The sequence below is a fragment of the Ovis aries genome, chromosome 7 (genome assembly GCF_016772045.2).
Source record: "Ovis aries strain OAR_USU_Benz2616 breed Rambouillet chromosome 7, ARS-UI_Ramb_v3.0, whole genome shotgun sequence".
NCBI classification, from domain to species: domain Eukaryota; kingdom Metazoa; phylum Chordata; class Mammalia; order Artiodactyla; family Bovidae; genus Ovis; species Ovis aries.
This window is the reverse complement of record NC_056060.1, coordinates 12,574,525-12,586,578: the sequence shown is the minus strand read 5'-3', so window position 1 is coordinate 12,586,578 and position 12,054 is coordinate 12,574,525. Positions and strand designations below refer to the sequence as shown.

Here is a 12,054-nt window from a genome sequence, read left to right as displayed (position 1 = left end):
CCTTGTGTTCTTTTTCTTCATATGATTGTATTTTAAATCCTTACAATCTGTTCCTATAGGATGGAGCTTAACCAAAAGCAGTTTTGTGTAACAAATAGTCTGGTAAGGTTTTTCTTGGTCTCCCAAGCATCCCTCTGCAGTGTTTTCTGAGCATATTAATGTCTTGTGAAAAAATACGAAGAGAATATGAAAATTACTTTAATTTTATCCTGCCGTGGGTGTTGGATTTCTTTTTTCTCCCAATAGAGACAGATGTCACTGTCTTTTCCAAAAGACAGAAATGCCCAACTGATAAATGAAGCATTTATTACATGGTAGTTTTGGTAATGTTGAAATGAGATTTTATTAGTAGACAAGCTAAGGGAAGTTATCCCAAGGTACTGAATTTACAGAGCACCATTTTAATATTTTAGTAGACTTTACAATACTTAGAGCAGTTGTCCATGTCTATAGGTTTTTTCCTATGCAAACAAACGGACAGGTCTGACAGGGAGCAGCCGATAAATAAATAAAAATTTAAAAACACCTAATGCTCACAGACAGACAGTTCTCTTATAATATTCCATTATGAAGACCAGAGTGGTTGGTTTCCAGCTTCCTTTCCAGTGTCGTTTGGTATTGGTTGTAACCTTTTTATTCTGGTTCATCTCTTCTACTTCATTATCACTGCTGCTGTTATAATGACATTAACCTCTTTTCATCTACATAAAAATGTTTGCATATCATATAGAGCTTCTCATTTCATTTTGGGGCTGCCCATGGACCAGGACTAGAAAAGGTCAGTTTTCATTCCAATCCCGAAGAAAGGCAATGCCAAAGAATGCTCAAACTACCACATAGTTGCACTCATCTCACACGCTAGCAGAGTTATGCTCAAAATTCTCCAAGCCAGGCTTCAACAGTATGCAAACCACAAACTTCCAGATGTTCAAGCTGGTTTTAGAAAAGGCAGAGGAACCAGAGATCAAATTGCCAACATCTGTTGGATCATCAAAAAAGCAAGAGAGTTCCAGAAAAACATCTACTTCTACTTTATTGACTACGCCAAAACCTTTGACTGTGTGGATCACAACAGACTGTGGAAAATTCAAGAGATGGGAATACCAGACCAGCTAACCTGCCTCCTGAGAAATCTGTATGCAGGTCAAGAAGCAACAGTTAGAACTGGACATGGAACAATAGACTGGTTCCAAATCTGGAGAGGAGTACGTCAAGGCTGTATATTGTCAGCCTGCTTATTTAACTTATATGCAAAGTACATCATGTGAAATGCTGGGCTGGATGAAGCACAAGCTAGAATCAAGATTGCTGGCAGAAATATCAATAACCTCAGATACACAGATGACACCGCCCTTATGGCAGAAAGCGAAGAAAAACTCAAGAGCCTTTTGATGAAAGTGAAAAGGAGAGTGAAAAAGTTGGCTTAAAACTCAACATTCAGAAAACTAAGACCATGTCATCCCGTCCCATCACTTCATGGCAAATAGATGGAGAAACAATGGAAACAGTGAGAGACTTTATTTTGGGGGGCTCCAAAATTGCTGCAGATGGTGACTGCAGCCATGGAATCAAAAGATGCTTGCTCCTTGGAAGAAAAACTAGGACCAACATAGACAGCATGTTGAAAAGCAGAGGCATTACTCTGCCAACAGTCCATCTATTCAAAGCTATGGTTTTTTCCAGTGGTCATGTATGGATATGAGAGTTGGACTGTAAAGAAAGCTGAGTGCCAAAGAATTGATGCTTTTGAACTGTGGTGTTGGAGAAGACTCTTGAGAGTCCCTTGGACTCCTAGGAGATCCAACCAGTCCATCCTAAAGAAAATCAATCCTGACTATTCATTGGAAGTACTGATGCTGAAGCTGAAACTCCAATATTTTGGCCATCCAATGCGAGGAACTGACTCATTGGAAAAGACCCTGATGCTGGGAAAGATTGAAGACAGGAGGAGAAGGGGACAACAGAGGATGAGATTGTTGGATGGCATCACCGACTCGATGGACATGAGTTTCAACACGCGTCAGGAGTTGGTGATGGACAGGGAGGCCTGGCATGCTGCAGTCCATGGGGTTGTAAAGAGTCAGACACGACTGAGCGACTGAACTAATCTAAACTGATAAACATTATATTCTTCTAGGGACACCAGTGATTTTCAGTTATTATTGACATGTTCCTAATGTTTTAGGAAGTAACAGGAAGTGTGGAAAATAAAAGGGTGGAAAAACTCTATAAGCTTAGTGCCCTAATATCCATTTTACATTTACTTTCAATGTTTTTAACATAATTGTGATATACTTCCTAATTTTTTACATAACCAGATCTTATAAACATTTTTATATTGCTGCCAAATCTCAAAAAAGTAATTTTTAATTGTTTACCACATTAAAACATAGCATAGTGTAAAAAGTCAAATGATTTTTACAAGGCTTAGGTCCCATTTTTTCCCACCCCTAGTTTCTATTCTCTGAGGAACCACTTTCTCTTTCAGCTATTTCATCAGTCATTTACTTTATGGTTTCCAAATAATGTCTTGTTATTGCTGCCTATTGTTTTATATATTATCCATTAAGGTTGTATCTACTACCATCACCAAAATTCTCCCATGGTTGGTCAGTTGGTTTTCAATGTTGATATTTTAATTGATATTTTATCAATGTGCCTGTCTGCCAATTTCACTTCGTATGCAGTCACAGATAGGTCATATGTATATATTGTAATTAAATTTTCTTTTACGTATGGACTTTGTTTTCCCAAAGTTAATAATTGCTATATTTCTAATTTTGTGCATACTATTAATTCATCTCTAAGCTCTTCTATGAAGGTAAAAAATCTAAAATCTCAATTTTTCTAACGTGTCAGGTAGTCTATCAGTTTGTTTGTTTTTTTTAAATTCTTGCTGGAGCTTTCCATCTTTGTGTTTCAGTCTGAACTGCTTTCTAGACTGTCGTCCTAGGATATTCCCTCACCATCATCTTGGGAACGGTACTGACCTCTGTACACCTTCAGAGTTGGATCCCCAGCTTTCTGGCTTCAGTAACTTCCCTCTTGATTTATTTCCTTGTTATGGTGAATCACAGGTTTCGGTGGTTTAGTGAGAAAGACTTCATGGGAGTTACATGTTTTGATGCCCTGCCTGTCTGCAGATTTCATTATTCTCCCTTAATACTTGATTGCTAGTCTGGTCGGATATAAAATCTGAAGTCATTACTACATTGTCTTCTGGCCTCAGATGTTACTGTTGAGAATAACATCCAGTCTAGTACTGTCTTTATTTCTGATCTTTTGTGCCAGATCTCTTTTTTTTTCTGGAAGCATTTAAGATCCCCAATGTTCTGAAATCACGAGGATATGCCTGATATCAGCCTTCATTTTCATCTTTGAGTTGGACATATATAGGCTCTTTTAATCTATAACTCATGGCCTTCAGATTCTGGGGTATTTTCTTTCCTATTTTTCTTTTTTTAATATAAATTTATTTATTTAAATTGGAGGTTAATTACAACATTGTAATGATTTTGCCATACATCGACTTGAATCCGCCACAGGTATACACGTTTTCCCCATCCTGAGCCCCCATCCCTCCTCCCTCCCCGTACCATCTCTCTGGGTCGTCCCAGTGCACCAGCCCCAAGCATCCTGTATCCTGCATCGAACCTGGACTGGCAATTCATTTCATATATGATATTATACATGTTTCAATGCCATTCTCCCAAATCATCCCACCCTCGCCCTCTCCCAGAGTCCAAAAGACTGTTCTATGCATCTGTGTCTCTTTTGCTGTCTCGCATACAGGGTTATCGTTACCATCTTTCTAAATTCCATATATATGCGTTAGTATACTGTATTGGTGTTTTTCTTTCTGGCTTACTTGACTCTGTATAATCGGCTCCAGTTTCATCCACCTCATTAGAACTGATTCAAATGTATTCTTTTTAATGGCTGAGTAATACTCCATTGTGTATATGTACCACAGCTTTCTTATCCATTCATCTGCTGATGGACATCTAGGTTGCTTCCATGTCCTGGCTATTATAAACAGTGCTGCAATGAACATTGGGGTACACGTGTCTCTTTCAATTCTGGTTTCCTCATTGTGTATGCCCAGCAGTGGGATTGCTGGGTCATAAGGCAGTTCTATTTCCAGTTTTTTAAGGAATCTCCACACTGTTCTTCATAGTAGCTGTACTAGTTTGCATTCCCACCAACAGTGTAGGAGGGTTCCCTTTCCTCCACACCCTCTCCAGCATTTATTGCTTGTAGACTTTTGGATCGCAGCCATTCTGACTGGTGTGAAATGGTACCTCATTGTGGTTTTGATTTGCATTTCTCTGATAATGAGTGATGTTGAGCATCTTTTGATGTGTTTGTTAGCCATCCGTATGTCTTCTTTGGAGAAATGTCTGTTTAGTTCTTTGGCCCATTTTTTGATTGGGTTTTTTATTTTTTTGGAATTGAGCTGCAGGAGTTGCTTGTATATTTTTGAGATTAACTGTTTGTCAGTTGCTTCATTTGCTATTATTTTCTCCCATTCAGAAGGCTGTCTTTTCACCTTGCTGATAGTTTCCTTTGTTGTGCGAAGCTTTATACTTTTCTTTTTTATAACTTTTAAAGATGTATTTATATTCTTGGTTGCATCAGGTCTTGGTTGCTGCACGCGGGATCTTCGTTGCCTCACGCCACATCTTTTGTCGTGGCACATGGACTCTGTAGTTGTGGTGTACAGGCCTAGTTGCTCAGAGACATGTAGGATCTTAGTTCCCCAGCAGGGATCGAACCCATGTCCTCTGCATTGCACAGCAGATTCTTAACCACTGAACCACCAGGAAATTGCTGTGTTTTGTTTTTTGTTTTTTGTTTCCTTTTTTAGATATACTTTCCTCCAATTTCTCTGTTCTCTTTTTCCAAAATATGTATTGTTTGTGTATTGGCCCTCCTGGCCTGATCTTCTTAATTTTCTTGTTTCTTTCTCTTTTGCTTGTTGTTTTCATTTTATTTTCTGTCTGTTTGTCATATCTCCACTTTCCAGATGTCTTCAATCGTATCTTTCAGCCTTTATAGTATACTTTTAACCTCTGCTATCATATTTATAATTGCCATAAGCGCCTTCTCATTCTCTGAATGCTCCTTTCTTATGTGTGTCTGTGCTATAGCATCTCTTGTTTCATGGATGTAGGCTTATTCATTTTAGTTATTTTGAAGGGTTTTTTCCCCTTTCCTTGTCTCTCCTTCTGAGAACCTTTTAATATTTATTTTATTCTTTTTCAGGTTTTTGGTTTTGTGTGTGTGATCTCTAGTTGGTATTTGGCACAGAGAACTCAGTGGAGCTCTTTCTAGAAGGTGAAGCTTGGAGCTTCCTTAGGTATGAGATTGATGATCATAAAGGAACTCAGCTATTTCATTAGAGTCCCTATCTGATCAGTGTCTGTTATTCTGTGTAGTTTCCCCAAGAGATATCTCCAGTCTTTAGCCTGGGATGCGTAAGCCTGACCACAGATATTCTCAGAGCTGAGTGGGGAAGGTAGCTAAGATTTTCCACTTGTTGTAACATGTAAGCTTTTACTCATTTCTCCTGTTTTATGGTGTTAATCTCCTTCATCTTCCCCAGCTCTGCCTGGCATCCTCAAATGTAAGCTTTCTCTGATTCACTCAGAAAGACCCAACCCAGTTTTCTGCTGCTGGGGAGAGATCATGGCCTAACTGTACTGGGTTGGGCAAGAGTCTAGGAGTTCTCAAATGCAGGCATTTAACTAATTCTCCTGATTGAACCCCACTTGCCGTCCTGTCTTCAGGGGCATCATGCTCTTCATTCCTGACCTTTCTGGTGCTCTGTAGAGCCAAACGGCTGACTTTATGGTTTTTCTTCTTTATCCCCTCCCCAGTGCCAGACGTGTGGTTTTCAGCTTTCATAGGTCACATCAAGCTACTATGCGGCTTCTAAAATGCTTTGAACTCAGCTCTGCTGTTGACTTCTCTCCAGTTCATTTTGCCTTCATTGTTTTTTAATCTTCTTACTCTTGTTTTGGTGAGATTTCAGGAAGGATTGCAGATAAATAGTTGTGTTTAATTTGTCTTGTCCAACTAGAAGCCTGCGTAACCTTTACTCTTTTCATTTTTTTTCTTTTAATGATTTTTTTTTAATTTAAGGCTGTGCAGGGTCTTCGTTGCTACATGGCCTTTTCTCTAGTTGCAGCGAGCAGAGTCTACTCTCTGTTGCGATGCGTGGGCTTCTCGCTGTGGTGGCTTCCCGTGTCGTGGAGCACAGACTCTAAGGTGTGCGGGCTTCAGTAGCTGCAGCAGGTGGGTTCAGGGGTTGCGGCTCCTGGGCTCTAGAGCACAGGCTCAGCAGTTGAGGCACATGGGCTTAGCTGCTCCTAGGCATGTGGGATCTTCCCAGACCAGGGAGGGAACTCTTTACTGCTGAGCCACCAGGGAAGCCCTCGGGCATATTTTCGATTCTAGTGTTCCACACGCGTATCTGGTGAGAGAGGCCAGGATCAAGAGGCCTGGGAACTGGGAGTTCTCGGCCACAGTTGTGGCTCTGCCATCAGAAGCTCTGGGGCCTCTGGCAAGCACCGCAGCTTTCCTGGGACTGTCTCCTTCCCTCGGTCGTGTCTGACTCTTAGTGACCCCATGGACTGTAGCCCGCCAGGCTCCTCTGTCCATGGGATTTCCCAGGCAAAACTATTGGAGTGGGTTGCCATTTCCTTCTCCATACTCTTTCATTTTTAATGACTATATATGTCATCTATGTTATTTACTCATTTTTTGCCATGTAGGTGACTTCCAGTTTATTGTTACTGTATGTGTGTGTATGTGTGCTAGGCCATGTCCGACTCTTTGCAATCCCATGGACTATATATAGCCCTCCAGGCTCCTCTGTCCATGGGATTCTCCGGGCAAGAATACTGGAGCGGGTTGTCGTTTCCTCCTCCCAGGGATCTTCCCAACCCAGGGATCAGACCCACGTCTCTTACATCTCCTACGTTGGCAGGCAGGTTCTTTACCACTAGCATCCCCTGGGAAGCCCCAAAACTGAAAGTGTTAGTTGCTCAGTCTTGTCCCACTCTTTGCAACCTCATGGTCTGTCCATGGAATTCTCTAGGCAAGAATACTGGAGTGGGTTGCCATTCCCTTTCCAGGGGATCTTCCTGACCAAGGGAATGAAACCCAGGTCTCCTGCATTGCAGGTGGATTACTTACCATCTGAGCTACCAGGGAAGCTTATTGCAGTCCTGCAAAAAAAAAAAAAACTTTCATACTGATAATTTTTTCTGTTAGGTTTTTTCCTTAGAATAAGGAGAAGGGGAATTCCCTGGCAGTCCAGTGGTTAAGTCTATACTCCTACTGCAGAGGGTACAGGTTTGATCCATGGCACAATGCAGTGCAGCCTAAGGGGGAAAAAAAGGATATGGTGGATGTGTTTAAACATACCTTGCTTTCTAAAAAAAGATTGTATCAATTTTGAGTACCAGCTGGGTTTGTGATTATGCAGTTTACTATATTTATTATATCATTGCTTGTTTCACTGTATAAAAGTCTTGAAAGGCTAAAAAGAAAGATACCTTCTTTTATAATATACTGATTAATTTTTAAACCCTTTGACAGAATTGAAATAAGTGCTTATCCTAAAATTAATATAGTCTTTTTTGTTTACATTTTTATTCTGAACATTTGTTGCTTTTGTAATTTTTATAAAGCAAGTAAAAATAATACATATTCATTATTTTAACTGGAAAACAAATAACAATATAAAGAAAAAAAGTATTGCCAGTAATAAAACCACCCAGAGGTAGCATTTTGATAACTGTGTGTGTGCATCTGTGTGTGTGTGTGTGTGTGTGGGAGAGTGTGCACACACAGAAATATATCTATATAACAGACAAGGCACAGTCTTAAAAAAGTTAGAATCATACTCCATGTGTGTGTGGTATGTGTATATAGATACACATATATATTATTTAGTAGTTTTTTATTGTGAACACTTTCTCCTGTCATCAATTATAATTCTGAAAGTGAAAGTGAAGTTGCTCAGTCGTGTCCAACTCTTTGCGACCCCGTAGACTGTAGCCCTCCAGGCTCCTCCATCCATGGGATTCTCCAGGTGAAAATACTGGAGTGGGTTGCCATTTCTGAAACATGCCTTGATTATTGCCTAGTTCACTATATGGATGTACCATTAAAAACATTCTTTAGAGATCACAGCAGGTAGTGCTGTGAAATTATAGTCAACAATTTACATAAGACTCTGGATGCGCCGCCTCTTTTCAAAGGTTAGGAAAGTGGGAAAAGCTGTTTCCGCCCTGCTTTGGTCTGCTCTTCTGTGAATCCCCACCTTAAGATTTAACTTGTTAATCAGGCTTACTCTCCATCTATTCCTGTTATGTGACACTAACTCTGTCTAACCTGATAAAATTCTGTGCATTCTATTTTGTCATATGTATGACATCTGCTTCAGATTAATGCGAATGTTGTGCTGTTTCATTTATGAGGTCCTTTTGGGAAGTTTAGACTCTATGAAGGTTTTATTTTTATGAATATTACCATACCATAGAGTATCTAGAGGTAACAGACAACTAAAATGCTTTAAATATTGATGTGACTAGAACTTAACACAAATGTGCTTCTGCATATACTGGAAGAACTTAGGGAAGTTTATTTTACTCAGTCGAAATCAAAGACAGACCCAGTATTCTCAACATACACGCACACGCATGCACGCACATTTAAATGGTAGTATTTGTTGATATAATAACATTTTAAGGTTGTATTTCTTGAGTAAATTTTCACTATTCAAAATGCAAAACAACATTAAAAGGTAATATGTTGGGAAATCTGGGTCCTATTCCATTCTAGTACATTCCCTTCATTGCCTCTTAGCCATATAGATAATTACTTTCTTAAAAAGGTATTTTTGAGTATTTCTTTATGTGAGTACAAGCGAAAACTAAATATGTTATTTTCACTTAACTATCTCAGAGAACTTTCTATAGTAATACATAGAGAACTTGCTCATTCTTTTTTAAAATAGCTTCTTAGTATCTAGTTGTGTAAATGGTTTATTTAACCATTCCCTTATAGGTGAACACTTGTCTAGTCAATGTATCTTTTTAATATATATATTTTTAACTCCTTCAGGTGGATATGGACAAGAGTGGTGAAGTGCGACTTATAGAATTGGATGAATCTTTCAAAAGTGAACATACTGTTTTTGTAACACCTCCTGAGATCCCCCATCTACCCAATGGTGAAGAACCCCCTTTACAGTACAGGTATTCAAGAGGCAGAATGTTTGAGATTGAAAGAGAGAAGCAATCCATCATCTGTGACGTAGCTTTCTAAGGACTGTGGTATTTTCAAAAATCCAAACTTTACAGATCCCTAATTTTTAGGGGGTAAGCGAGCTTATCCCACATCCATTACTAAGTTTTGAGGTATAAAAAGAAAAAATATATAATTTTGCATGATACAGACTTAGGAAGCTCTTTATATCTCCATAAGTATATGTTCTCATAAATTTTAAGTTAGGACCCACCAAAATGCAGCACACTTATTACAGAATTTTGATTTTTGTTTCTCACTAAGATTGGTTTACTCACTTTCATCCCCTCCCCCAACACATACTGATTAGTGTAACTTGGTTTACAAAAGGATTATCAGCTATATTTCAATTGTAAACTTGATATTTGTGGCTTTGATTTGTATGATTTAATTTTTTAGGCTTTTAATTTTTCCATGAGTTTTAAAGTCAAGGAAATTCAAAACTGTTGGAATTAGTCGTTGTTAATTTAGGAAGTTCGTTCAGACACTGCTAAGTGCTTGGTATATAGACTTGAATGATATATTGTTCTTGCCTTCAAGTCTAGTGGAAAAGAGAAAAGCTCTGAGCACAGTGATAGGGTTATGATAGAAGTGGATTTATCATAGTCTATCTATCTATCTAAATACACACACACACAGATATATATATAACATTTGTTATAACTAGAGATAGCTTCTAATATACCATTAAAATGGCAATTCCATTCAGATTGTAAATGATTTTTAAAATTTTCCATAATAATTTCTTATTTTAAAGATTCTAAAACCATTTTATACCTATAATTAAATCATGTGTGCCGTTTTCATTGAAAAGAAATTTTTCGGGACATCCTTATTTATCATTTGGATTAAATTCTTCCTTTTACAAGTGGTGTAACTGATGTTTTGAATATTGATGAATTCATAAGCTACCTGCTTCCTACCCTTCATTTTTATCTATTGCTGATGTTGCTCATATAATTTTTTAAAAGTCTGCCTTTTCTCAAAGACATTTAAAATACTTCTGATAGTTTCTCTTTCTTTTTCTTTCTAAATGAGATCTCATTTCTTTTCTCTGTTTTGTACATTATACTTCTAAGAGACATCTTTTGGTGTATTTCATTAATACAGTTTTGTTTTCTTTTTATTTTTGTGGGTTGGTTTTAATTATTTAATTTAAAATTTACCTTTAGATTTAGTCCTTTAAAAAGAATACTACTTATCTTTAAAAGTTCTCATTTTTTAAAAGAGTGTCATTTTTTTTTCTTGAGACTACTAATATGATTTTGGTGTAATCATACCCATCATCGGAAATAAACTTAAATGTCTTTAATGGGCACAGTGGATCCTGTTAGTAAGAGGTAGCAATTCATATATATACTTACATAGTCTGTATAAAATGATAAGACACTTTAAGTTTCCATAAGACGCACTGTTTCTTATTATCACACCATATACATACAATGAACTTTTTTAAGGGACATGATTTTCCTGAACTTCTTTGCTATTTTATTCCTACTTAATATTCAGTCATTACTAATAGCTTCTTGTTCTATTGGGTTTGCCTGTAACAACATATAATAGATACAGTTTATCTTTTATTGTAGTTAGTTTTCTTCTTAGGTAATTAAAACTATTTATATGCCTTTAAGAATAATCTAAAGTAGGATAGGTTTGCTCCTCAGAGGCTTCTGTTTTTAGCATTTCCTTTACCCAGCTGCTGCTACCTTTTTTTCCATTTTTTAATATTTATTTGTTTGTGCTGGGCCCCAGCTGTAGCACGTAGTATCTTTAGTTGCAGTTTGTGGGATCTTGTTCCCCAATCAAGGATCAAACCTGGGCCCACTGCGTTGAGAACATGGAGTCCCAGTCACTGGACCAGCAGGGAAGTCCCTGCTGCTACCTTTTAAATGCCCCAACACACTACGCTAGCCCCCAGGTTAGGCCCACCTCCTCATAGTCACCCAGTCTAATCTTTTCTTCCTATTCTCCAACTTCTTCAATTTTCTTTCTCATAAATGAGGCCCTGGATCTACTTAGCTAACCTGATAAATCCTTTCATAATAATGTGAGAGCTTGTCCTGGTTGACTGATATTATTTGCATTTTTCAAGAGGAAAGTTCTATAGTAATATGTTAATCCAAGCAATGATATTAATAACTCAACTGTCTGAAAGAGTATTGATTTGGTGGGCCTTTTACCCATTCTCATATTATCTCGTATGTTTGCTATTTATCTGCATGAATACTCACTTGCAAAATTTGTTTGAGTTACTTTGGAGTTTAATGCCAAGTTTAGCAAAATTTAAATGTGTTTCACTTTTTTCTCTCCAAAATATATCCTTGAATATGTATTTGGCTATTACATTTTAAACTATTATAGTAAGAAAAGCATCATTAATATGAATATTTGTTGATTATATATCAAACCCTTATGGAGGAAGACTGTTAAAATAAGTTAAGAAGTCATTGGTCATAATTTGTTTAGCTTGTAACCAGGATGCTCATCTATATGTGCTTGAGTTTTTCTTTTCTTTTCGAAAACAGCTATAATGGATTTCCAGTTCTTAGGAACAATTTATTTGAGAGACCTGAAGGATTTCTACAAACACGAAAGAGCAAATTGCCTTCAAAATCAAGTAGTCCTAGTAGCCCTTCTCCCATGTTCAGAAGAACAAAACAGGTGCTTCGATGATTTTGTATTTTTCATGTAATCACGCATTAGAACAAAAATAAATATGACACTCTTCCTCCCATA

The 12,054-nt window shown here is 37.7% G+C and overlaps 1 protein-coding gene across 44 annotated transcripts in view; it reads left to right on the top strand.

Moving 5' to 3' along the window:
- DENND4A (DENN domain containing 4A) overlaps positions 1-12,054 on the top strand; it is a 109,208-nt gene that overhangs the window by 66,480 nt on the left and 30,674 nt on the right. For all 44 annotated transcript variants that reach the window (XM_060418864.1, XM_060418859.1, XM_060418862.1 and 41 more), the window contains 2 exons: positions 9,136-9,269; positions 11,844-11,979. In XM_060418864.1, the coding sequence (XP_060274847.1) occupies positions 9,136-9,269; positions 11,844-11,979 (270 nt within the window). The remainder of the gene's footprint in view (positions 1-9,135; positions 9,270-11,843; positions 11,980-12,054) is intronic.